Raw genomic sequence first — 27253 nt, 5'->3', positions numbered from 1 at the left:
ACTTCTCAATACCAACAATGTTGAGAGAAAATAATTGTCATCCTAGAAACTCATATCTGAACTTTTTACTTAGTGAATCTATCTATCTATCTATCTATCTATCTATCTATCTATCTATCTATCTATCTATCTATCTATTTTTTAACCCTGAACAAAGCCAGAAAGGCTGGGCATGGTGGCTCACCTCTGTAATCCCAACACTTTGGGAGGCCAAGGGCGGGTGGATTGCTTGAGCCCAGGAGTTTGAGACCAGCCTGGGCAACATGGTGAAACCCCGTCTCTACCAAAAATAAAAAAAAAATTAGCTGGGCGTGATGGCATATGCCTATAATCCCAGCTACTTGGGAGGCTGAGGTGGGAGGATCACCTGAGCCCAGGAGGTCAAGGCTGCAGTAGGCCATGATCACACAACTGCACTCCAGTCTAGGCGACAGAGTGACACCCTGCCTCAATAAAAGAATAAAAATAAAATAGAAACATCTTCAGACGATTAACTACCAACAGACCCTTACCAAAGAAAATCCTGCTTCAGGCAAAAAAAAATAAATCTGAATAGAAAGTCTGATATGCAAGAAGGAATGGTGAACAGAAAAGGTATCAACTCGTTGTATGTGAACAAATATTGACTGTATAGAACAATAAAAAAATCATCATTTGTGGTGTTAAACTAGTTAGAAGTGAACACACTGAACAAAATAGCCTATAAATTAGGGAGGAGTGAAACAAGTAAAATGTTCTCTTTTTTTTGAGACAGGGTCTCACTCTGTTGCTCAGGCTGGAGTGCAGTGGTGCTCAGCTGAGGCAGGAGAATCGCTTGAACGCAGAAGGCGGAGGTTGCAGTAAGCCAAGATTGCACCACTGCACTCCAGCCTGAGGGACAGAGTGAGACTCTGTCTCAAGAAGAAAAAAAAAGATATAAAAAGGCAAGACAACGTAAGATGGCACAAATAAATCCAAATACACCTAAAACCATAATAAAACCAAATGGACTAAATTACATAATTAAAAGACAAAACACAGTTCTGAACTGCACAAGAATGCATCCAAGATATTCCTTTCCCCCGTTTTCATCCTGAGGCCAGTTTAATAATCCTAAATCCCAGGGTCCACTCTCAATTCTCTGTACACACCAACACAACAACAATAATAATGGCTAACACAAATAGAGAGCCCACTATATGCTAGGAACTACTCTTAGTGCTTTTCATATATTAACTCATTTAATAGCAGGAAGTTGGATTTTACAGCTTGGTGACCAAATTTCACTCATATGAGCAGCAATAACTGGACCAAGAGGCAGCAGGTGGAGCACTCATGGAAGGCAGGCCATCCCCGGCCACATTGACCACTTACCCATTTCTCTCGGAGCCGGTTCACCTCCTCCTCATGGGCTGCCTTCTGCTGCTCCAAGGCAGTCTTCCCTTCTTGCTCAGCCCGGGCCAGCTCTCTGGCTGCAGCAGCCCGCTCCTGCTCTGCCTGACTCCGTTCAGTGTCCAGTTCCAGCTTCAGGCACCTCACTTCCCCTAACATGCCAGGGACAGGATCAGGCCTCTGCCCTGTCCTTTTACCTAATAAAATTCTCCCTGACCTCATGAGCAACTCCCATTTCAGAGGCCCTGCACCCTGCTGGAGAAGGACCTCTAATAGTCTCCCACCATCTTCCTGCCTTTCAACATCTCCATAGAATGGAGTGCACCCCATCCCAGTTGGGTTCTCACCTTGGATTACTTCCTTGGCTTGAGTGACAGTTTGAATCTGGACCTCCAGCTGCCCCTTGGTGACCTCTATCACAGAATTTTGTTGTTGGGCTTCAAACAGACTGCTCTCCAGTAGCTCCTTGGCTGAGCTGTGAGTTTCAGGAATCAGAAGAGTTTCTTACCCTTCCTTACCCTTACCCTTCCTCAAGAGGAGTTGGGTTCTAAGTACTAGCTACCTGGAGAAGTTAGGGGGTCAATTATAAATTCATAATCAATTTAGGACCTACATACTTATGGCAGGGAGCTTAGCTTCACGCCTTTGCCTTGCAAAGCTCTCTCTGTGCTTGGCTGAACTGAGTCTGGGCCCTACCTGAGCCCCTGCAGTTGTTCAGCAAGGTCCTGCCGGTCGCGCTCCACGGCCTGCAGCCGCACCTCTAGAGCCGCTTTCTCTCGTACTAGGGCCTCCTTCTCCTGGACTGCCCTGGCAAGCACTTCTTCCTGTCGCTTTGCCTCCTGATATAGCTGCTCCAGCTGAGTTGTGGCTGCCTCCTGCTGGTGACGTGACTGAGGGGAAGAATGTGGTGAGAGATGGAGCAGAGGCTGGATTCCCCTGGGGCCGCTACCACCAGGTTAGGGTCATTGGCTCTTCAGAGATTCTGGACCCAGCTCTGTGAGCCTGGATTGCTTACCCAATAGCACGTGGCATTTATCTATTTCCCTGTTCAGCCCACAGAGCCCCCAGCCCAGGCAGAATGCTCCCCTGTGAGCAAGACCCTGTGCTAGGGACAGCAGAAGACCTGCCCCTAAGGAGGTTTTAGCCTTGAGAAGATGCACACATAATACCAGGAAGAAAGTCATCAATGTCCTGAGAAAGGGACTCTGTGAAGGGAGAGTCCATACAATTATTAGAACAATGAGAGGTTTTGTAGAGGAGAAAGATGACCTTTGAGCCAGGTCATTCATTGGCTCAGGAAAAAAATTTACTTGGCTCCTGTTATGTGGTAGACACTATGCTAAAAGCTGGAGGAATAAAAACAAATAAGATATAGCTTTGCCTTCAAGGAGTTTTTGGTCTAATGGTAGAGACATATAAACAGATAATTATAGCATGAGGAATGTGGCAGTTAAAATAAGCATGAGGTGCTACCAGAGTATGAGAAGCTTCTAATTCAAACTGGGTGGTGTGAAGTAGTGGAGAATCAGTGAAGAATTCTTTTTGTTTTTTTGAGCAGAGCATCGCTCTGTCACCCAGGTTGGAGTGCAGTGGTGCAATCTCAGCTCACTGCAACCTCCGCCTCCCTGGTTCAAGAGATTCTCCTGCCTCAGCCTCCTGAGTAGCTGGGATTACAGGCATGTGCCACCATGCCAGGCTAATTTTTGTATTTTTAGTAGAGACAGGGTTTCACTATGTTGGTCAGGCTGGTCTCAAACCTCTGACCTCGTGATCCGCCCATCTCAGCCTCCCAAAGTGCTGGGATTACAGGCATGAGCCACTGCGCCCAGCCTTAGTGAAGAATTGTTATAGGCATTCTTTTTTAAAATTGGAAGATATACTGCAAACTAGTAACACTGGTCATTTCTAGGAAGTAAGACTTTTTCACTTTCCAGATAATTTCTGTAGTGTTTTAATTTTTTATAATGAGCATGTATGACACCTAGACGTGATGGTGTCCATTTTGCCTTCTCACCTCACTTAGTTTCTTTTGAATTTCTTCCTTCTCTTCTTGGATGTCCCTGAGATCTGCCTGTAGCTCAGCCCCAGCCTCCTCAGCTTTCTGCAGCTGAGCCTCCAGGTGAGTGTTCTTTTCCCACAGGGCTTCCCTCCTCTTCTCTGCCTCCGCCAGGTCCACCTGCAAAGCATTTCTCGCCTGCTCTGCGGCCTCCATTCTGCTGCACACAGACTGGTTCTTCTCCTCTAACTACTGGCCAAAAAGGGAAGGGAGTACAGGCATCAAAGACAAATGGTTAGTTTAGGAATCAAATGCTAAAACTGAAATCCAAGTGAGATATGAATCTATTCTCCAAAGATGAACAAAGGAGTGTTTATAAGATGGGGGAAAATCCATTCATTTGATCTAGTGCCTATATTCCAGGTACTAGATAGGCTGGATGCTGGGGACGGAGATATGCAAGGCAAAATCCTGCTCTCAAATAATTCAGAATAATGGAATAGAGAACACTCAAGGAAAAAGAGGTTGCAAGGAGGTTCCCTCGCTATAACTATAGGTTGAATTTATAAACTATAGAAAAGATTCTTTGGGACTTAGGCTCTTCAGCAGATTCTTTTCTGGTGATTGCTATTATCTCACCCAACAGGATTAACAACCTAGTCTTAGGCCGGGCATGGTGGCTCATGCCTGTAATCCCAGGACTTCAGGAGGCTGAGGTGGATGGATCACCTGAGGTCAGGAGTTCAAGACCAGCCTGGCCAACATGGTGAAACCCCATCTCTACTAAAAATACAAAAACTAGCCCAGGGCGGCCAAGTGTGGTGGCTCACGCCTGTAATCCCAGCACTTTGGAAGGCTGAGGCAGGTGGATCACCTGAGGTCAGGAGTTTGAGAACAGCCTGACCAACATCGTAAAACCCTATCTCTACTAAAAATACAAAATTAGCCAGGCATGGTGGTGCATGCCTGTATTACCAGATATTCGGGAGGCTGAGGCAAGAGAATTGCTTGAATCCGGGATGCAGAGGTTGCAGCGAGCCAAGATCGTGCCACTGCACTCCAGCCTGGGCAACAAGAGCAAACCTCCATCTCAAAAAAAAAAAATTAGCCAGGTGTGGTGACACATGCCTGTAATCCCAGCTACTCAGGAGGCTGAGGCAGGAGATTTGCTTGAACCCAGGAGATGGAGACTGCAGTTAGCTAAGATCGTACCACTGCACTCCAGCCTAGGTGACAGAGGGAGATCCACCTCAAAAAAACCCCAGCAAAAACCTAGTCTTCCTTCCAGAGGACATGGGCCCCTTCCCAACCTTGGTGTCTTACCCTACAGTCCAGAGGTGGTTCTGCTGGAGGTGTGGGAGGGGAATATTTATAATGGTTAAGCCCAATCCTTACAGTCTTTGCTCTCCTCTGCATTGTAAATGTTCCTTTTGCTCACTTTCAGACCTACATTTGGGAGCTGATCTGTCTTGCCCTAAGTTAGGGCCCAGCCCTTCCCTGGGGACCAGGAAAATCTTTGCTCACCTGGAGAAGCTGCTGGTTCAGCCCAACTTTATCTAACGCCAAAGCCTCATTTAAGGCACTGAGCTTGACAGCTGCAGCCCGAAGATCAGCTACTTCTGTCTTCAGGGTGTTTTCAGAACTCGACAGCTCTGCAACTGACTGCTCTGCCTAAAAAACAAAGAGGGTTGAAGAGTTTCATAGTTCCAGTTTTCCTGGAATGGTAAACAGTTCACATACCCAACACTGCTGCTTTTTGGTACAGAGGTCAGTTAATACTCCATTCCCTCTCCTGCATTCTAAACAAGTTTTCCCTTCATTCGTTCATTAAGGAGTAAGAGAGGAGCTCATAGTATAGAGGTACCAAGGTTAGGATAGAGAAATGACTACGATTGTAATGATGCCACAGAAAATGTAAGCACAAAGTGCTCTGGGAACTCAAAAAAAATATTAATATAATTTGGAAGAGTCAAATATGCTTGGTAGAAGAGTTGACGATTAAGTTGTGTACTGACAGACGAGGAACAGTTTGCGCATAAAGGAGGAGAAAAGAAGTAGTGCAGAGAAAGGGAAAAGTATACGCAGAGTATTAGAGTCATGAAGAACATGGAATAACTGAGAAGGCAATTACTGCTGTGGCAGGAGCAAAGGATATGAGGTGTTAGGATGGGTTTTGCAGTAGAAAGGGAGGCTAAAACACACTTTGGGGCACATGACAAAAAGCTTTGAATGTGGCACCACAGAGCTAGAAAGCCGTTGAATGGTTTTAAGAGACTGACATAACCAGGTTTATACTTTAGAAAGCCCATTCTAATTCCAATATAGAGGGTATGTTGAAATAGAGAACCCAGAAGCAGACTAATGATTGAGGAAAGATGAGGGATCCTGGCTTGAAGGTGAAGAATGAGGCAGGCTGCATGGGAACACACTTTCGAAGCTGCCCACCCAGCAAGTGAGGAGAGGAGGCCACGCACCCTAGCCAGCGCTGCGGTCACTTCCGTTTGCTCTTGCCTCAGTAACTCCCCTTCCAGGCGACTTGACTCCAGGGCTTCCCGAAGAGTGATCAGTTCACTGAGTGATTCTGACTGTTTGGCTTCCAGGCCCATCAGCGTCTCCTGACTAAGATGGGAAGGAGAGGGGTATAGAGGAACTCTTAGGGATGGGCCATAACCCCAAAGGTAACAGGAATATAATCACCTTTGCTATGCAACAGAATGAGGATGGTCTAAAAACACTGATAAGGAAAGATTTCTAAGACATGTCAAGTGAAAAAAATCAAGGTGCAGAACAGCATATACATAATACACTACCTTTTATGCAAGAAAGCGGGGGAAGAAAGAATATATGCCCGTATTTGCATGAAGGAGCACTGGCAAGATAAACAAGAAGTCAGCTAAAATGGTTGCCTGAAGGGGGAAGGGAAATGGGATGGAGAAAGCACAAATGAGAGTGAGACTTCTCTGTGTATCTTCTCAGCTCACTGAAGCCTCAAACTCCTGTGGGCTCATGTGATCCTCCCATCTCACCTTGCCGTGGCCACAGGCACATGCCACCACATTCAGCTAATTTTTTGTTGTTCCTGTAGAGACAGAGGTCTCACTATGTTGCCCAGGCTGGTCTTAAACCCCTAGCCTCAAGTGATCCTCCCACTAAGGCCTCTAAAAGGGTTGGAATTACAAGGGTGAGCCAATGTGCCTAGCCTTAAAATAGTTTTGACTTTTGAATCATATAAATGTATTATCAAGTCAGATAAACAAATTTAAAAACATACTATGATCTCTGTGGATTGTCTGCCCTTCTCCTTGGTACAGGGAGATCATTCTTAGCACAAGTCATGACCCTTATGGCAGCCCTTCAAGCTTCCACTATTCATGCCTACCAGGTACAAGGAACTGGGGCACAGGAGAGGAGAGAAATACAGCAAAGATGAAGATATATCCCTGCTCCCAGTTATTAAAGACCTACCATACACCACCAGATTCTATACTGGCATTTTCCAAAACATTGTTCTCATCTTCCCAGCAACCCTTCAAGGTAAATATTATCATCATCATTCTACAAATAATCTGTCCATGTGACAGAGCCATAATTCAAACCAAGCTTTTGCCCAGCTCAAAGTCCTTTCTTTTTCTGTGGCATCATATAGGGGAATTTACAGATTAGCTGAGGCCATTGATTCTGGATTTCCCTTTCTTGACCAGCTAGCACATTTCCCACTACTTCCCTGTATAAGTCTTACCCTTTAGCCAGCCCAGCCTACTCTGAACATGCCATGAACCTTCCTGCCTCCTTTTCTTTGCTAATCTGTTCCTTGAGCTCTTCTCCCTCTCTGCTAACCAAATAGGTAAAGGCCCAGCTCAAAGTCTACTCTCTCCTCCATAAAGCATTCCCTAGTCTTCAATAATTAGCTGTCACTCCTGTGCTCCCAAAGGACTTGGTCTGAAACTCTATTTAACTCATACTTCATCCAGCCTCATGTCACAGTGAGTTGTCTGTCTTCTGGCAAGTTCCCTGAAATCAGGGCTTTTGTCTTATTCATTTCTGTATCCCCCTCAGTATCTCATCCCATATGGGTGCTCAACTAACACTTAACCAACCATGAACTTTCCATATTCATCTTTCTGCAAAGGAAGAAGCAGCAAGCTAATCTGAACCCACTGCGTGCCAGACTTCTCTACATACTCTACTTTGTAAGAGAGGGGAGTAGGCGGGGAGGGTGTAGAATTGAAGGAAGACCAGGCCCCAGCAAGGAGGAGACTAGTCTCACTTACAGACGCTCCCTCTCCCGGACAGCCAGGTGCAGCTCCTCCTGCTGCTCCTCCTTCTGGCCCTGGGCAGAGTCCCCCTGCAGCTGAAGCTCCACATTTGCCCTTCGCAGGCGCCATGCCTCCTGCTGTAGCACCTCCAGCTGCTGCCGCAGCTCTTCCCTAGCCTTCTGCAGCAGCTCTCGCTCCCTGGAAGAAGGGAATCAGAGATGAGCAGAGACCATGGGACCTAAAATTCTTTCTGGAAGCAGGCATCACCAGGTCAAAAGACCTTGTTTCAACATCCCATCTTCTCTTTCTAGTGCGAAACTTTTTTATCATCACAAAGACTCCAACCCCAGAAGCTTGTTCTGGAGAAACAAGTAGAACACAGGGCAAAACAGCCCTGAGTCTCAGGGAGAACAGTATCAGCACCCCAAAAACCTGATGGGAATGGGTAAATGGCTGGATGATGACTGAGACTGAGACCAGCCTGGGAGGGTGGGATAAACAGTCCGTCTGCTCACTTGCTGAGAGAGTCCACCTCTCCCTGGAGGTCCACAGTCTGCCCTGCCAGAGTGTCCCGCTCCCCAGTGAGCTTCTGCAGCCGTTGTCTCAAGGCTTTGCCCTCTTCCTCCCACTGATCATGCTGCTGTTGCAACAAGTTCACAGCCTCTTGACAGCCTGCAAGCTGCTGCCTTAGGTCCTATGGAGGGAGACCAAGAGAAACCAGATGATGAACAAGGGCAAAGGAGAGATGTCAGAACCCTGAAAGTGGGGCTGGAGAAGGGGGTCGGGGGCTGGTGCAACAAAAGTAAGCTGAGAAGGGAGATGCAACTATTCAAGAAGACAGGCCATCAGAGGTCATTGGGCTTCTGTGGCTCTAGATTCTTAGAGTTCATCATCTCCAAATGTACAATGGCATGGGGGAGTGGTAAGTGTGCCTAGGACTCTCAGAGTTGGAGAACGTTGTCCCAATAATCTCCCAGGGCTCTGGTTCCCAATCTTTGCATACTGTTATGCAAAGATTGTACATAAAAAGTGAAGCACGCCATTGGCGTGGAGGATGTGCCTGCTACTCACAAGCACAATTCAGCAGACATAGGCAGATTTACTCTGGGATGTTGACAGAACACCTCATGACTGGTAAAAAAAAGTGAAAGGGATAGTCCAGGCTAGGGAGGTACCTGAGGCACAAACCAGTCTAGACATACACCCCTGTGACTGAGGTAGAATGCTGAAGGTTCTTACCTGCACAGCCAGGTGTCTCCGAGTCAGCACTGAACGCACCAGAGTAAGAGCCTTGTCTGGATCCTGGTAATCAAACTGGGAGAAGATACTAGAGTCCAATTCCAAAGAGTTCTCATGACCAGAGCCTTGGGCTATATTGTCCCCTTCTTCCACCATGACCTGAAACCCAATACAGCAAGGTCACCACCCTACTGACCAAGGCCTAGAGTCTATACAGGGACTTAACCCTATAGCCTGGACAAACCTGATGTTTTCCTTCTCAGGTCCTCTCCTTTGGGGGAAGGAGGGGAGTATCTGAGCATAAAAGTCTGGTTCCTTCAACTCTCCACCTTTGGTCACCCAAGTCTAGGACTAACAACAAGGCTAGAACACTGTCTGAGGTAACAACAAATGAGGAAATGAAAGAAGAAACGATTGAGATATTGAATACCAGAATTTAGCCTCCAGCCTGAGAACTGCAGCTAGAAACAGGAAAGAGGGCCTGTCCCATCAGGTAGTGCTAAGACATGAATGCTTAGCTATCTCTTAGGGTTCTGGTCTTCAAACACACAAAACTCATCCCCACAAGACTTTAAGCACCCGAACCTCAGAGACTGGAAATCTAGGCAGGACTGAAAGGACATGGAGACCTAGGGAGTGGAGGCATAACCCGGTTACCATGAACAGGAGGCTTCCCAGTACCTGGGTTATATCCTTGATCACCTGCTGTAAAGACAACTTCTCCTCTTGCGCATTCCTACTAAGAGATGCTTCATGTTCCATTAATTCTGTGTGATTTGTCTCCTGAACAGGGAACAGAATAGAGCCTCAGAGCCAAACTCTCAAAAGTGAATTTATTATTCCAGGACCCCAAACAACCAAAGTCTCATTCTGTCTGTTCTATCAGCCCTACTTTTTCCCTGACCATATGTCAATGCTAATGTTGTCTGAAGAGTCTGAAGACAATGTGATGTGGTGATTACAAGTTTAGATTAAGTGATTACGAGTTCCAAATTAGACTTCACAGATTAGAATTCCTGCTCTATCACTTACTAGCTTGGTAACCATAGGCAGCAATTTCTCTGAGCTTCTTTTTCTTTAAAATAGAAATAATTAACAGCAACTAGTTGTTTTGAGGCTTAAATGAAAAATGCATGTAAATTATTCAACATAGTGTCTGGAACAAAGCAAATGTTCAATAAATGTAAACTATTATTAGATAGGGGATGGATGCTGTCTCTGAACAGTAAATGGATGCTTGAGACCTAATGCTAAACCAGAGAATCCTCTAGCCCCAAAGCTAGACATAATCTTGAAGACTCAAGAGTTCCTCTCTTCCTTCCTATTTGTGTTAGTCAAGACCTGAAGACACAGACTTGCAACTATGTTTTATTTGGCTTATACAAAATTTGAATCAACATTTATAAATGGAAAGATTTTACATAAAAATATAAATTTCTGGCTTCTCCCAAAAAGTTAACAAATGGGCCACACCCAGCCCCCATTCCTACATAGAAACGATTTACTGAAGTTGAATGGTGGATGCCTCCTCTAGATGAGACATTTATTATTCAGGGTCCCACAATCCCTATTGCTCCTCATGGCTTCCTTAATACTGAGCTCAAGTGTCCCCTGCAGTACTGAAAACTAAATACAACAGCACTGGAAAACCAGAATTCTTACAACTGAACCCATTTCATTTATTTACATTATCTGAGCCCCGTGGATATTCTGAATTGGCAAGTTCCTGAAAAAAACAGAGGGAATCAGAAAGCTACAATTCCTGTTGATCTCAGTGGATGAGAAGACTAGGGGTATGCATATGAATAGGGGTTCAGGAGCTACCTAAAATCAGAGATCTGAAAACTTGTAGAGATGAAACATGGTATTAAGCCAGAGGGTTCTAACATCCAACCTTAGAGAAGCCCTCTGATAACATCCCTGGCAGATGTTAAGCCAATGACCAAAACCTTACTCCTTCACAAGACAGGCTGTTCAACTACTGAACAGCTCTAGCTGTGAGCCAGAATCTACTCCCCTATTAACTTCTAGCTATTGACATTGGTTTTGCCCTGGAAAACATTAAATATGTAAACTCTCTTTTCTCTTTTTTGAGACGGAGTTTCACTCTTGTTGCCCAGGCTGGAGTGCAATGGCATAATCTCGGCTCACCACAACCTCCACCTCCCAGGTTCAAGTGATTCTCCTGCCTCAGCCTCCTGAGCAGCTGGGATTATAGGCATGCGCCACCACACCCGGCTAATTTTTTTGTATTTTTTTAGTAGAGATGGGGTTTCTGCATGTTGGTCAGACTGGTCTCAAACTCCCGACCTCAGGTGATCCACCTGCCTCGGCCTCCCAAAGTGCTGGGATTACAGACATGAGCCACCGTGCCCGGCCCTTCGTAAACTCTCTTTTCCCAGTGTCAGTCCTTCAGATATGTGAAGGTGGCTATCATGTCTTCAAGGGCCTTCAAAGGGCCTCAAGCTCTTTCTTCTCCCGGCTAAACACCGCCATACTCCTCAGTTGTTTCCCATGTGACTAGATTTTACATTTCTCCACACATCTGCTTCCTGGTAACTCACTAATTTGCCAATGTGTCTCTGAATGTATGTGCCAATTCTCTGGTAAGGACACACCGCATACATATGCCATTGCAATTTCCCCAGGAATACAGTAGGGATAGTAGACAGTCAATAGTATTTGTTCAATGAATAAATGAATGAGTTAATTAATTTTCAGATTCAGCCAAAATTTATTTTTTAGCTTTAGAGGATTTCATCACGGAATATGTAACTGGTATCCTGCACTATCTGTCCATAAAGGACAAGGAACCTACAAGCCCACACCCAACTCCTTTCCAGAGCAAAGGATCATGTACCAGGATCTCCACTGTCTCTCTCAGAGCCTTTACCATCTTTTCATAATCTTCATTTTGCTTCTGAGACTGGGTCAACAGAGCAGAGAGCTCAGTCACCCTAAAGAGAAGAGCATAGCACTGTCACCAGAACAGCCCATGGATGTGGACAGAGCTACGACGCAGCACACCCCAGCCCCAGCCCCAACCCCAACCACTCCCAACTGCAGCCTCCCCAAATCCCTTAGGCACCCCCAGCCCATCTGTACTCCCTGAATACCACATGATGCTATAGCCTTGAAGTGGGGAAGCCAAAAACCACTCAGACACATGCAGGGATTTACCACATCTCAAGGCTGGAACACGTGTTTGGGGGCCCAAGAGCTGAAGGAAAGCCCTGCCCCAGGCCCCTCCAGGCCTCGCTTGATCTTGAAGTCAAGCACCCTGAAGCCAATAAGAACATCAGAATTGCACATGGGATAGTCCCAAGGTCCCTCCAGCCCGAGGTTCTGACTCTGATAGGGAAAAAGGAAGGGCAATTTGGGGAAGATTATGTTCAACCTTCTTGATATTAATCTCAAAGTCCAGCAAAATCACCAAACACTTCACACTATATCTTGGAGCTTACTGCTTGCTATTATGTGAGTGGCTAAATAAATATTTCTTGAATGAATGCTATCTAAAAGTTTAAATTTTTTTCCAATTTTTTTTCAAAATTTTTTTTGAGACAGGGTCTTGTTCTGTTGCCCAGGCTGGAGTACAGTGGTGCAATCATAGCTCACTCTCAAGCAATCCTCCTGCCTCAGCTTCCCAAGTAGCTAGAATTATAGGCGCATGCCACCACATGGCTATTTTTTATTTTTACTTTTAGTAGAGACAAGGTCTCACTATGTTGCCCAGGCTGGTCTCAAACTCCTGGGCTCAAGTGATCCTCCTGGCTCAGCAAGTCTTAATAATTTTATTCTATACCATCTCTAAGAACCTTAACATACTGTATGGTCATTTGTTTAAATATTGTATCACTCAACAAACATTCATTGGCCAGCCACCGTGGCTCAACCTGTAATCCTAGAACTTTGGGAGGCCAAGGTGGAAAGATTGCTTGAGCTCAGGAGTTCCAGACCGGCCTGGGAAACATAGCGAGACCCCACCTCTACAAAAAAATTAAAAAGTTAGCCAGGCATAGTGGTGCGTGCCTGTAGTCCCAGCTATTTGGAGGCTGAGGCAAGAGAATTGCTTCAGCCCAGGAGGTCAAAGCTGTGGTGAGCTGTGTTTACACTACTGCACTCCAGCCTGGGCAACAGAGCTAGACTCTGTCTCAGAAAACAAAGAAACAAAATGTACTGAGTGTCTAGTATATGGCAGGTGAAGTACAAAGTACTAGAAATAAAAACTTATTAAGATATAGCCTCTGCTTTTGTACTTCTCAGTGCCTCCAAAAGCAAAAACAAAACAAAATAGCCCTGCGTTTTATGTATGTACCTCCAGCAGGTGAAGACACCTCATCATGGGCATAAATGAACTTTGTCCTGAGATTCAATGGGGCTCTCTGCTCATTTCCCTGCCCTTCTACATCATTATTTTTTAAAAACCTACTTCATTATAATCCAAAAATTAAAACTGCCTAACCGAAAAAAGAAGGTAGGGGAAACTAAATCATCAGTGAGATCAATGCTGTAATAAGAGGTCAAAAGACTACAAGAGCACAGTAACTTAGTAGGCTACTGAGGTCAGAGAAGGCTTCATAGAAGAGGTGACATTTTGGCGAGTTGCAGTGGCTCACGCTTGTAATCTCAACACTTTGGGAGGCTGAGGCAGGTGGATCACTTGAGGTCAGGAGTTTGAGACCAGCCTGACTAACATGGTGAAACCCTGTCTCTACTAAAAATACAAATATTAGCTGGGTGTGGTGGCGTGCACCTGTAAACAGTCCCAGGTACTTGGGAGGCTGAGGCAGGAGAGTCACTTGAACCCAGGAGGCAGAGGTTGCAGTAGTTGAGATCATGCCACTGCACTCCAGCCTGGGTGACAGAATGAGACTCCGTCTCAAAAAAAAAAAAAAAAAAAAGAGGTAATATTTGAACTATGCCTTAGAGGATAAGGCAGAGAGAGAAGGGAGGGAGGCATTCCAGACTAAATTTAGCAGGTACAAAGACAGGGAAGGGGAAGAGCTTGGTTGTTCTGGGAATGGCAAGTGCTTTGGTATTGATGGAGGACAGAGTCATAGCTAGCTCCATAAATCAACAGGAGAGAAACTGGACTGAAAGACAGGCTGAGGGCAGAGGTCAGTACAAGCCCCAACCGTGGCATCAGGTTTCAAAGTAGATTCCCTCGGGCACATCTTCTCCCCCTCCATGGTAGGAATGTTCCTGGCATCTCCCCTGCCTGTCCCTAACCCTCTAAAGGAGTCAGCTCTCTCTCAGCGAACCCTTCCTGGGACCCCAGGCCATCTCACCTGTCCTGAAGTTCAGCCTTCTCCAGATCCCCTTGACTCTTTAGCTGTATTAACTCTTGGCTCCTTTCATGGGCTTCCTTCTCCAGCTCCTGGGTCTTGGCTAGTAGCAGCAGCAGCTGGGCCGGCTCCCGCCCATCCATTCTTCCAGATCCGTTGGGTTCCCGAGACTGTGCTCCCACAGTCAAGCGCAGACAACAGGTTAACAGGGACCCTGAAAGCCTCACGTGCTCAGCTTTTAGCTCCGTCAGATCTCTGAGTACAAGCAAGGAAAACAGCAGACTCCACTAGGAACCAGGGAAGGAGTGTGGTCATCAGGCCCAGTGAAGCCTGAGGAGCAGGGCTGGGAAAAATCATCTGCTTTAAACACCACCAACTCCCCCACCCACCCCACCCCCACAGCTGATCCCGCTTCTATAGCAGCCCACTGTTATTAGTCCAGAATCGGCAGGGGCAAACCTCCTCCCTTCTTCTCCCCACACTGACCTGTCAGTAGCTGACTTCATTTCCAGGAAGTGGCGTCGGAATGTCACAACCTCCCGCCATAGACTGAGAAGGCGACCATGCTCCCCTTTCAGGTAGCCCTTGAAGAACTGTGTGTTCAGAAACCCAGGTCATACCCAAAGGCAGGGGGCTATCTTTTGCCAACATAAGAGTCTTGGATTCCTCCTGACTACTCAGGGAAGGAAGGAGGGACTTACAGGAGATAGTTTATGAATGGGTATCTATCCAGGTTATGCTGAAGGGCTTAATAAAGTTGGCAGCGGGATTCGAGAGGTCAGAGCGCCTAGAATGGTATATCGCCTTCCTCTGGGCCAGATTAGAAAAGGATACACAGTAGCTGCTTAACAAATGGGATCTATTACCACAGACTTTTCTAAGGAAGAGTCAATGATATACATAAACCACTGAGCACGAAGCAAAAATGCAGGAAACATTTGTTTCCTTCAGCTGGGACCTGAAAATTCCCCAGGGCCCATAACTGCTCTTTCTTTCCCATTCAGTTTCATATCTACCTCTTTAGCATCTAGATATGCAAGACCTCCAGACCAGGAGTCAGTAAGCTTTCAGATCCATCGAAAACCTAAGCTCATCACTGCTGCAGGAACAGAGTTGCTCTGAGTGTCATGCTACCTCCCAGCAGAACCTAGACTAGGCGGGTAGTGGCAGGTCTAAGCTGAAGGCCCAAGAAGGGTGAGGCTGCCAGCATGCGCAGGTAAGGATGGTCAGGGACTTTAACAGCAACAGCTCAGTTTCCATCCAAGTCCTGAAGTTAACCCCTTCCAGTACTGACCAGGGCAGCATCCAGAATACACAGCCTTCCTCTCACAGTTCCAGTCCCCGTTCTTCCTACCTCCTGCTCCATCCGCCACTGGCTCTCCTTCCTCATTAGCTCATCCCGGGCCCGGCTCCAGTCCACTGTCAGTTTTTCCACATCTTCCCTAAGGGCTTTATTTACCACGTCAGCTTTTTCCATGTGCAGTCGAAGCTGGGTGTTCACCTCTGCTAGACTCTCACACCTGCACTGGGGAGGGGTAAAAGCGGGTGCAAAATAAAGGTCTAGTCCAACCCTTGGACCTCCTGGGAGTAAGATGGCAACCACTGAAATTTTCCATTACGGGAATTAGAGGGCTATGGCTGAAGTCCACATTAGCTCTCAGGACAGAGGTTTCCCATCAGCCTTCTCTACCAACTGGCCAATCACCCAGGTCAGAAAGTTTGGGTTCCATCACCTCTGTTGCTCCTCCTCCAATCGGACCAGCAGCTCATCCAGGTTTGGCTCCTCCACATTTTCCCACCTCTGGGGGATTGGTCCCTGCACCAGACAGAGACAAGCCTTACTTACCTCCAAAGAGAACATCACTCAGACCTCAGACCAGTTCCCTAACGCTCCCTTCCATGGCAGTCCACTTTCTTTTTATTCTTTCTCCCCTTTGGTAGCAATATGCTTCTCTTCTCAATCACCGCATCCCTCCCTCCAAAAGTAAACTGATGACCTCTCCTGAAAGACGGCCTTCGGTAGTAAAAAGAATCTTCAACCTAAGAAGTGATGTATCTTTCACTAATAGCCTTAACTTCCACTACACTAATGGTTTGACCTTGGGAAGTGACTTAACTTCTTTCATTTTTTTTTTGGAGACAGAGTCTCGCTCTGTCACCCAGGCTGGAGTGCAATGGCACAATCTCAGCTCACTGCAACCAGCACCTCCCAGGTTCAAGTGATTCTCCTGCCTTAGCCTCCCAAGTAGTTGGGATTATAGGCACCCGCCGCCACACCTGGCTAATTTTTGTATTTTTAGTAGAGATGGGGTTTCGCCATGTTGGCCGGGCTGTTCTTGAATTCCTGGCCTCAAGTGATCCACCCACCTCAGCCTTCCAAAGTACTGGGATTACAGGCATGAGCCACCACACCCAGCCTGTGAAGTCACTTAACTTCTGGGCTACAGTGTCTCCAGCTACAAAATGAAAGTGGTATATCGTTCCCTTCAGAAAGCTGCTGTGCAGGTTAAGAGACACAATTATAGATGCTCCTTGACTTATGCTGGAATTTCATCCCATAAACCCATCATAAGTTGAACATGAGTTAAAGGTGTGTTTTCAACTTATGACATTTTCTTTTTTTTTTTTTTTTTTTTTGAGACAGTCTAGTTCTGTTGCCCAGGCTGGAGTGCAGTGGCACGATCTCAGCTCACTGTAAACTCTGCCTCCTGGGTTCAAGTGATTCTCCTGCCTCAGCCTCCCGAGTAGCTGGAATTACAGGCACGCACCATCATGCCTGGCTAATTTTTTGTATTTTTAGTAGAGATGGGGTTTCACCATGCTGGCCAAGTTGGTCTTGAACCCCTGACCTCATGACCCACCCACCTTGACCTCCCAAAGTGCTGGGATTACAGGCATGAGCCACTGCACCTGGCTGACATTTTCAACTTATGATATTTTCAACTTAACAGTGAGTTCGAGCCAGACGCAGTGGTTCACACTTGTAATCCCAGCAGTGGGAGGATTGCTTGAGTTTAAGAATTTGAGACCAGCCTGGGCAACATAGAGAGACCCTGTGTCTACAGAAAATAAAAAAATTAGCCAGGTGTGGAGGCATGTATCTGTAGTCCCAGCTACTTTTTGGGAGGCTGAGGTGGGATGATCGCTTAAGCCCAGGAGGCTGAGGCTGCAGTGACTCATGACTGCACCAGTGCACTCCAGCCTGGGCGACAGAGTAAGTAAGACCCTGTCTCAAAACAACCAACCAAACAAACAAAAACCAACCAAACAAGCAAACAAAACATTCCCAAACAATGGGTTTATCCAGCTGTAACGCCATCATAACCCAAGGAGCATACTGAATGCATATAGCTTTCACACCATCATAAAGTTGAAAACTTGCAACCATCCTAAGTTGCGGGGGACCATCTGTATATGACAGTGCCTCATGCTGCCTGGCCTGCATTGAAGGTGCTCAGTAAGTTTTGGTTCTTTCCTTCCTCTGAGAGAACTTTTCTGAGGAAAATGTGAGGAGGTACTGAGAGGGAGCTGGAACAAAGGCAAATAAATGGGTTTTTCAAAGCCAGTTCTAATAGCACAGACATCCCTTTGCTGCAGACATGCTGTAGGCCCGCAAAGGCCTGCATCTTTCTAAGAGAAACACTGACACCTGCTGGAGGAAACATGCACTTCTTCCCGCTAATCCCACACTCCTTCCAATCTAATTCACATTTCGTCCTTTGAGAACCAAGGGTTGGAATCTGACAGGCCAGCTAGGTCCAATGAAGATATCAGTGTGATAAACCTCTCAGAGGCTAAGAGAGACTTCTACCAAACACCTCACTTGTACACTCCAACCTCCCTCAGTCAACAAATGAAACCTAACAAGTATATTCACTGGGGACCCAGGGGGTGCAGAGAGCTCAGCCTCACTCACTCCAGTGGCTTCCAGCCGCTTCTCCAGCTCTTGGCACCAGCTCCGGTACTGCAGCACCTGCGGCAAAAAGAAGAGGCCCTGGGCAATGAACACAGCTGGCACAAACAGCCCAAAGCAAAGGCCCCTGAGGATCTTAGGCAAACTTGCTATGAACAGGGGAACTGGGGGGTGACAGTAAGGTAAGGCCATAACATCTTATAGTTTCTATTTGGGCATTTTTTTCTTTTTTGAGATGGAGTCTTGCTCTGTGTCCCAGGCTGGAGTGCAGTGGCGCAATCTTGGCTCACTGCAACCTCCGCCTCCCAGATTCAAGTGATTCTCCTACCTCAGCCTCCTGAATAGCTGGGATTACAGGCACATGCCACCACACTCAGCTAATTTTTGTATTTTTAGTAGAGACAGGGTTTTGCCATGTTGGCCAGGCTGGTCTCGGACTCCTGATCTCAGGTGATACACCTGCCCCGGCCTCCCAAAATGCTGGGATTACAGGCATGGGCCACCGTGCCTGGCCTTATTTGGGCATTTAAATAATACTTTCTATATAAGCGAGACTCTGTCTCAAAAATAAATAAATAAATAAATAAATAAATAAATAAATAAATACTTTCTATATGCCTTTTATATCACAGAGGCAAAATCATGGGCTTTGGCTCCAGACTAGCTGAGGAAACCTGGATAACTAACTTAACCCTTGTGAATTTCATCTTTAAAAGAGATATATTAGCCAAAAGTGGTGGTGTACACCTGTGGTCCCAGATACTCCAGAGGCTGAGGCAGGAGGATTGCCTGAGCCCAGGAGGTTGAGGCTACGGCCATCTGTGATCATACCACTGCACTCTAGCCTGGGCAACAGAGCAAAACCCTATCTCAAAAATAAAATAAAATTAAAAGGATACAATACGTACCTCATGGAACAGTTGTGAGCAACAAAAGAGAAGCTGTACATGAAAGCTAGGTCTGGGTCTTATCTCACCAAGCTAGATGTAGGCCACTCCCACCCCAAGGCTCTGTCTCCTACAACCCTTATCTCACCTCAGCACTCAGCTCTAGGGGTTGTTCTCTTTCCCCTCCCCAAAAGGGCAGCTGCCTCACCTTGGCCTGCAGCTTCCTCACAAGGGTTGCTTGTCTCTGCTGGGCCTCCTGGGAGCTCTTCAGCTTCCGCCAGGAGGCTGCCTGATTCTCCGCCATCTGCTGCTGTAGTGCCAGCACCTGCTCTTCCAGTACCAGCTGCAGTGACTGGGGCTTCATGTTGTTCAACCCAGGGCTTCTTGTCTCCATGAGGGCACCAGGAGGTAGGCCCACAGGTCCCTAGGTAGCCAGAGGGTGTTCACGCCCAGCAGGGTCTCTAACCATTGCCATGCCACTTCAACCTCCTCTTGAACTGGGGACCAAAGCACGTAGTCAAATTGAAAGGACTGTTCTTTTACTATATACAAGACTCCTCAGAACCTTTAAAATACTAAAAGGGACCCTCATCTCTGAAGGGCACTATGATGAGCATCATTCCCCAAATTTAACTGACCATGAGACAAGCTCACAGGACTAGTGTCTCCTGGCATGCCTTTCGAAACTCTGCACTAAACCAAGAGCTCCTGGTTTACCACTGCATCCTTAGTTCCTGGCACAGTGGCTCACAAACATTTGTTGAATGAATCGCTGAAGGTGTTCTTAGTCTAGCAGGGGAAATAGACACAAACTATTACAATACATACAATGTAGCATGTGAAATAATAAGATATGAGAAAACAAAGGAAGAGAACTTAACCCAGCCTGGGAGCCTGTGAACTGTGTGAATCATCATCATCGTTAACACTTGCTGAGTGCTTCTGGAGGGCTGTTGCTTTAAGTGCTTTACATGCATTACGTCATTTTGTTTTTACAAAAATCTTGAAACCTTCCAATGCCTTCCCATTACACTTCACCAAACGTACTATTATAACTCTTTATATATAGATGAGGAAACTGGGGCTTAGAAAGGTTAAAAACTTGTGCCAGGCCACACAGCTGGCATATGGTTGATGAGAAATTTGAACACAAGTAGTCTAACTGACAAAGAAAAGGGGTAGCAGGCATTTCAGGCAAAGGATCCAAAAGAGAGAAGGAACCAGTGGCAGCAGGATGGCCAAACCCCCTCACCCACCAGGAGCTGGGCCAAAACAGGGCAATGGGCCACCACAGGCAGAGGCGGCCAGCCTAACGGTGACCTTCATCAGAGATACCCAGGACAGGGGAAGGCATGGTGGTAAAGAAGAGTTCTGGGTGCTAGTCCAAGCTCTGCCTCCAATGGGCTCTGTGACCTCAGATGTGCTACTTCCCTCATCCAGAAATGAGGGCATCATGACCTCTGAGTTACTTAGGCCTCTAAAACACACAATTATCCCATAACCTGGGCCAGAGAAAGAGTTCTCTCATTTTATTAACTCTAAGACTCTCACCAGCAGGGCTAAGGAATATCTGTATCTTCAACTACCTATCAACAAAATGGTATATACGGCGAATGCAAACCTAACATTTGCACATACAGTAGAAATTTCAAGGGCCCCAAATCCCTTTAATGCACCAAACTATTGATTTCCCACATCCTGGCTCAAACGCCACGTCCTATCATGTCCTCCCAGATGAACCCAGGAAGAGTTAATCACTTTTATAGCTATATACACAGAGAGAACACATATGTTCTGATGTCTACTCTACATCTTATCATCATTACTTGTCTATTTTCTCTGCTAATCCATGAGTACCTCAAAGGCAGGAGCTGTCTAATTCATTTTAATTGTAACTTGTCAACAATGTCCAATGAAGAAATGCATGTGAGCCTCACTCCTGGCAGAGCTAAGCCATAGGCCAGAGATGACAAATCAGTGCCCTGCTAGCTCTTTTCAGCCATTGTGCGGCCCACATAATAGTTTTCAAGAATTCAAATTAAGTGCCAACATTTATCATTGGAGAATGTACATAAAATCCATATTTCTGGCTCCTTTGGAAAATCAGAATACCTAGTGATGCTTGACCCATATTTCAATAAGGCAACAACCAGCCACACAGTTGAATAGTGCCTGCCCGTTTAGACAGGGCATGTGCTCCATGCAGTTGAACACCGCCTGCCTTCTTTAGACAGGGCATGTGCTCTGCACAGTTGAATAGAGCCTGCCCTCTTTAGACAGGGCATGTGCTCTCCAGTTCATCGTGGCCTCCCCTATGCGCACACCGATTCTCTCCCTCACAATGATAGCATATTTCAGTTGTCATTTATCATTGCAACTGTGCTATTGTTTCTGTTATAGTAGCACCATAGAGGAAAACTCGGCTTACTACTTTACATTACCTCCTGAACAACCGAAGATACTTGAGTTTGCAGAGCCTGTACTAGGCAGTAAGGAAAGTGCATAAAGTAGGGAGAATAGAATGGCACCAATAAAGGCTTGGTGGCACCAGTACTCCAGGCCTCTTCCTAGCCTATGAACCAGGGTAATACAACCTTTCCCCATACTATGACACCCTCCTTTTCAGCCTTTTTGCCAAGGCTGTGTGACCAACTCACCATGGTGCTGTAAAATGTTGGCTCTGTTGAGTTCAATGAAGCTCAATCCCTCTCTGCTGGTTGGAGGCACAGACCTTCCAGGAAACTGTTCTCTTATCCCAGGATTTCTGCCAACAACTCTATCTACAATAATGTAGATCCAAGTTACTTCAAGGGAACTGAGGAGCCTTTTCTCTTCTAGTACTGTGAGGGCGGAGCCAGGCTTTTGCATGCAGTGGGCGTTTATGAGGCCCCAAAGGCCCCCTCACACTTTGTTGAATCCCTATCTCAAAACATTAGGTTGAACCATATGAAATTGCTAATATTATCCTATTATTATTATTATTTTTAGAGAAAGGATCTAGCTCTGTCACCCAGGCTGGAGTACAGTGGTGCAATCATAGCTCACCGCAGCCTCAAACTCCTGGGCTGAAGGGATCCTCCAGCCTCAGCCTTCAGAGGAGCTGAAGATGTGTGCCACCAAGCCTTTTTTTTTTTTCTTTGGTAGAGACAAGGTTTTGCCATATTGCCTAAGCTTGTCTCGAACTCCTGGTTTCAGGCAGCCACCCTCCGGCCCAAGCCTCCCAAAGTGATGGCATTACGGGTGTGAGCCACCAAGCCCAGCCTCACCCATTATTTTTTATCTACAAAAATGGCAATTTCACATCGTTCAACCTAATATCTCTAATAAGCAGTCCTGCCACACATAGTTCCATGAATTCTCATTAAGTTTTCTTTTAGGATATGGCTGTCAGTAACTTGCAAACATGATTTGGCAAGGTAGTATTAGTAATACTTAAGCAAATAAAGGAAATTATATTAGAATTGTATAATTATTTTACTTTAGCAGATAATTAAAAAATTTTAAAGCTATTTAGAAATTTAGCCCAACCCCCCTCATCTTGCAGATAAGGAAACTGAGGCTTGTAGAGACAAAGCAACTTCATTTTGTTTATATTTTTATATGCCCCACTTATCTCAAAAAATGATATACATGGCCAGGCACAGTGGCTCACACCTGTAATCCCAGCACTTTGGGAGGCTGAGGCAGGCAGATCACTTGAGGTCAGGAGTTCCAGACCAGCCTGGCCAACACTGTCCAGCCTGAGTGACAAGAGCAAGGCTCCACCTCAAAAAAAAAAAAAAAAAAAAAAGATTTGCATTATAGCAAATATACCATACTAAAAGAGGAGACTGGGTGCAAGGTGTACAGCAACTCTCTGTACTATGCAATTTTTCTGTAACCCTAAAATTGTTGCAAAAAATAGTTTTAAAAAATGATTTAGGCCTGGCACGGTGGCTCACGCCTGTAATCCCAGCACTTTGGGAGGCCGAGGCGGGTGGATCACGAGGTCAGATCGAGACCATCCTGGCTAACATGGTGAAACCCCGTCTCTACTAAAAATACAAAAAATTAGCTCAGCGTGGTGGTGGGCACCTGTAGTTCCAGCTACTCAGAAGGCTGAGGCAGGAGAATGGCGTGATCCCATGAGGTGGAGCTTCCAGTGAGCCGAGACCGCGCCACTGCACTCCAGCCTGGGAGACAGAGTGAGACTCTGTCTCAGAAAAAAAAAAAAAAAAGATTTAAAGTTTTTTAAAACCAAAACAATCCTCATAAAACTAAAATTTATTAAAACAAGAATAAAAGAGAAGAGACAGAGAAAAATTATCTCAGGAATCTTTCTGAAATTCAGATTTCATTCTGAGCTTCCTCAAGACACAGTTCAGCATCCTTCTACGATGCCTTTTACACACTGCCAGATCAGATCTGCTAGGAATAAACTAGCAGAGCCCCCAAAGGGAAGGTAAATTTCAATGTGCCTGAGAAAGGGAAAAGAGCAGTAGCTGGCAAACTGTAACAAATTGGATTACATCTAAATAAGATAATGAGTGTCAGTGTACTTCTAAGCTGTAAACCACTGAGCCAATGTTATCATTACTGCAGGAAAAGGGAAAAGATTCATTTCTTTTGTACATTAATTTATCCCATAAACATTCATGAATTTCAACTCAGTATCAGGAGTCTGCCACAGTGGTACAGAAATGAACAAGACCTACCTTCCTACTTTTGCTAAGGATCAGAGGAGGAAGACAGTACCCTTACTAAAGACCAATAGCCACCTGTGAACCTGGAGGGGAAAGTGACAGAAGAGTGAGATAAATTATGTATTTGGTCCTCTCTCATCCAAAATACTACAAAAGGAGTATTTAAATAAAGTTTAAAAGAGAAGCAACACTATCACCTAAACTTGGAATAGAGGCATAAATGCTACAAGGACTAAGATGCAGAATGGTATTAAATAGAATTTGTCACTTAAAGCAAAAACAGAAAAATACTTGAGGACACAAACATTTTATTTACTGAGAAACTACAGTATAGACATTTGTGTACAGAGATAATTTGTTTCTTATTCCTGAAAAAAACAAATTAGCATGTAGCTCCTTATTTAAATCTCATGTGGGGCCTCTCTGTTGTTCTCCTCCAACCTCTGGCCTCTTCCACTCAGTCTCCTTTGCTGCCTTTTCTCATCTCCCCAGTATCTAAAGTTTGGAAACCCCAAGGCTTCACACCTCTTCTCCATCTCCATTAATTTCCAAGGTAATCTCATCCAGTGTTTTGTTTTGTTTTTGAGACAGGATCTGGCTCTGTTACCCAGGCTGTAGTGCACTGGCTTGATCTCAGCTCACAACCTCTGCCTCCCCAGTTCAGGCAATTCTCATGTCTCAGCCTCCCGAGTAGCTGGGATTACAAGCATGTGCCACCACGACCAGCTAATTTTTTTGTATTTTTAGTAGAGACAGAGTTTCACCAAGGCGGATCTCTTGAGGCCAGAAGTTCAAGACCAGCCTGGGCAACACAGGGAGATTCCCATCTCTATTAAAAAAAAAAAATTGCTGGCTATGTGGCATTCACCTGTAGTCCCAGCTACTTGGGAGGCTAAGGTGGGAGGGCTGCTTGAGCCAAGGAGTTTGAGGCTGCAGTGAGCTGTGATCACACCACTGCACTCCAGCCTGGGACAAGACGCTCAAATAAATAAATAAATAAAATACTATCACCTCTTCACATAACACTAGTACTTTTATTTACCTTACCATGCTTTTTCTGTCCCTATCTAATTATTATGTAATATACTTACCAAAATGAAATTCCACAAGTGCAAAAGCATTGTTTTATCGAATGCTGTATTCCCAGCTCCTACCTAAAACACAGCCTGGTTTATAACAGGTGCCCATTATTACTGACTGACTTTTATAGGACATTAGGTAACATGATCCATATTATCACCAATGGTCTTGCAAAATGCTAACAGCTCTATTACCTATACAAAAAGCAAAAAAACAGGCTGGGTGTGGTGGCTCACACCTGTAATCCCAGCACTTTGGGAGGCTGAGTGGGCCGATCATTTGAGGCCAGGAGTTCGAGACCAGCTTGGCCAACATGGCAAAACCCCATCTCTCCTAGAAATACAAAAATTAGCCAGGCATGGTGGCAGGCGCCTGTAATCCCAGCTACTCAGGAGGCTGAGGCGGGAGAATCGCCTGAACCTGGGAGACAGGATGTTGCAGTGAACTGAGATCGCACCACTGCACTCCAGCCTGGGTGACTGAGTGAGACTGGGTCTCAAAAAAAAAAAAAAAGGTGGGGGGAGGGATATAACTTATAGCTTGGTCAGTGGCAGAGCAATGACTGAACCCCAATCTGATTCCAAATTCTACACTCTCTCCATTATATTAGCTGTTAAAGCATGAACATTACATCAGTTAAAGCATGGACTACGAACTCACAGCTCTGTGAGGGGCACTTCTTAAACAGTGAGGGATAATGACACCTATGTCTGCAGCTTTCTGATCGAAAAGGAGCAAAGAAAGATAGAAGAAATAAAGGAACAGAGGGCATACCAGTAGCCTTGGTTTTGTTGTGACCTCTATAAATTTGGGAACACCAGTTCTCCTTTCTAAGCCTTCGCGGTAAAATGCTGATCACAAGCCTAGCCTCCAATAACTCCCGGGGCCAAAGTAAAGATCAATTCAACAGACGTACATTAAACCCAAAGGCAATCTAGTCAAGTCATCAAATGCCCTGGGGACAGTTTCCCAGCTCCATCCACTTATTAGTTGTGGGACCTCTGGCAAATTACTTTTTCTATGAATACCTCAGTTTCTTCATGGGTAAAACGTGAAGCTATAGAAAGAACTCACCCCATAGGATTGTTGGGAAGATTAAATAGGCCTTTGGCTGAGCGCGGTGGCGTAATCCCACCACTTTGGGAGGCCGAGGCGGGCGCATCACCTGAGGTCGGGAGTTCGAGATCAGCCTCACCAACATGGAAAAACCCCGTCTCTACTAAAAACATAAAATTAGCCGGGTGTGGTGGCGCATGCCTGCAATCCCAGCTACTTGGGAGGCTGAGGCAGGAGAATCGCTTGAACCCGGGAGGCGGAGGTTGAGGTGAGCCGCGATCGCGCCACTGCACTCCAGCCTGGGCAACAAGCGCGAAACTCCGTCTCTAAATAAATAAATAAATGGACCCTTATGTGTAATGCATTCAGTAGCACCTGACAATTTGTGACCATTCCGCACAGTAAGCCATGACTATTATCATCAAGTGCTAGGCCCTGGGATCTAGAGATGAAAAAGGCAAGGCATAACATCTAACGAACGAGCTTACGGTGTCAACGAGGGGCAGGGAAAGTAACTCGGTGCACAGCGAGCACAAAAACCGAGAAGAGAATGCAGCTGCGCCTGGAGAAGGCGGCTGAGAAATGATACTTCAGCAGGGTCCTGAAGAATGGGAGCTCCAGAGTCGGGTGGCACTGCGCTTTCGGATAGATCACGTGCAAATCCGCCAGGACACAGGGAGCGAGGGGCGGGGGGTGGGGGGTGGGGGGTGGGGCGCGGGAGAGCGCGAAGCCTCGCCCTCCCAGCCCTGGATTGGGGCTCCTGGACACCAGGGTCGGGAAGCTCTCCTTTGGCGCCGACTGGAGCTTAGCTTGCTGGCGGCAGCAGGAAGCTGAGGCAAGCAGGCCCCGGGCCCTAACGACGCGTCCCAGCCCCTCTCTGGGCCTCGGGTTCCCCCCGGGTAACAAGAGGCCGCTGCCCGAACGGGAGTCCCTCAGGCGCCCTAGACGGGCGGGTCTCCGGGCCTCGGACGGTTAACCCGAGCACCTCCCGCCTGCCCATGAGGCCCCACCTCACCGCGCTCGGCTCCCGCAGACACTCGGCTAGTTGCTCAGCGATTGAGCTGCGGCAGCAGCTGCTAAGGCCCGGCCGGGGACGGGGGCGGAGCCCCGCCCCCGAAGCAGAGGGCCAGGCCCCGCCCCCCAAACTCCCGCCCTTTGGGAGGGGCCCGCCCCGCCAAGTCCTGCCCCCTATAGGCAGACTGCGCCGGCGCAGGGCCTCCCGCCATGTTGGGTATTGGTAGCCGACTTACTAGAGAGGCCCTGAAGGAAAGGGGGTATTATTTTAAGAATTATAAGATCCCTCGCCAGAAATGAGGACGTTCAGGGTCTCTGGATTCGCGAAAGGGACATTTCGGAAGCAGAAAAGAAAAATTGCCCTCAATCATTTCGCTTTTGGCTTCAGTGTTACATATAGCGCATGTGCAAGGTCACCTGGTTCTAGGTGCGCCTGCGCACAGCTCCATCTACAAACCAGACTACAATTAA

General features: G+C 46.4%; 1 protein-coding gene across 18 annotated transcripts in view; it reads right to left on the bottom strand.

Moving 5' to 3' along the window:
* Positions 1–26920, bottom strand: part of CEP250 (centrosomal protein 250) — a 57007-nt gene extending 30087 nt beyond the window's left edge. For 2 of the 18 annotated variants that reach the window (XM_063659170.1, XM_054466464.2), the window contains exons 1-21: positions 26779–26876; positions 23645–23715; positions 21608–21730; positions 19159–19447; positions 18067–18123; positions 15884–15966; positions 15505–15670; positions 14637–14743; positions 14154–14405; positions 12043–12213; positions 11723–11819; positions 9544–9645; positions 8863–9021; positions 8139–8317; positions 7639–7821; positions 5842–5986; positions 4892–5038; positions 3386–3616; positions 2068–2261; positions 1719–1846; positions 1354–1523 (exon numbers count right to left, since the gene is read on the bottom strand). In XM_063659170.1, the coding sequence (XP_063515240.1) occupies positions 1354–1523; positions 1719–1846; positions 2068–2261; positions 3386–3616; positions 4892–5038; positions 5842–5986; positions 7639–7821; positions 8139–8317; positions 8863–9021; positions 9544–9645; positions 11723–11819; positions 12043–12213; positions 14154–14405; positions 14637–14743; positions 15505–15670; positions 15884–15966; positions 18067–18123; positions 19159–19344 (2757 nt within the window). In that variant the 5' untranslated portion in view covers positions 19345–19447; positions 21608–21730; positions 23645–23715; positions 26779–26876. Of the gene's footprint in view, positions 1–1353; positions 1524–1718; positions 1847–2067; positions 2262–3385; positions 3620–4891; positions 5039–5841; positions 5987–7638; positions 7822–8138; positions 8318–8862; positions 9022–9543; positions 9646–11722; positions 11820–12042; positions 12214–14153; positions 14406–14636; positions 14744–15504; positions 15676–15883; positions 15967–18066; positions 18124–19158; positions 19448–21607; positions 21731–23644; positions 23716–25786; positions 25932–26256 lie in introns of those variants that run through there. The other 16 variants (XM_063659169.1, XM_054466461.2, XM_054466460.1 and 13 more) reach the window with 16 other exon arrangements.
* Between the last annotated feature and the right edge of the window lie 333 nt (positions 26921–27253).

Source organism: Pongo pygmaeus, chromosome 21, assembly GCF_028885625.2.
Source record: "Pongo pygmaeus isolate AG05252 chromosome 21, NHGRI_mPonPyg2-v2.0_pri, whole genome shotgun sequence".
NCBI classification, from domain to species: domain Eukaryota; kingdom Metazoa; phylum Chordata; class Mammalia; order Primates; family Hominidae; genus Pongo; species Pongo pygmaeus.
Note: the sequence above shows the minus strand (reverse complement) of the source record. Positions and strands in the feature narration are given on the sequence as shown.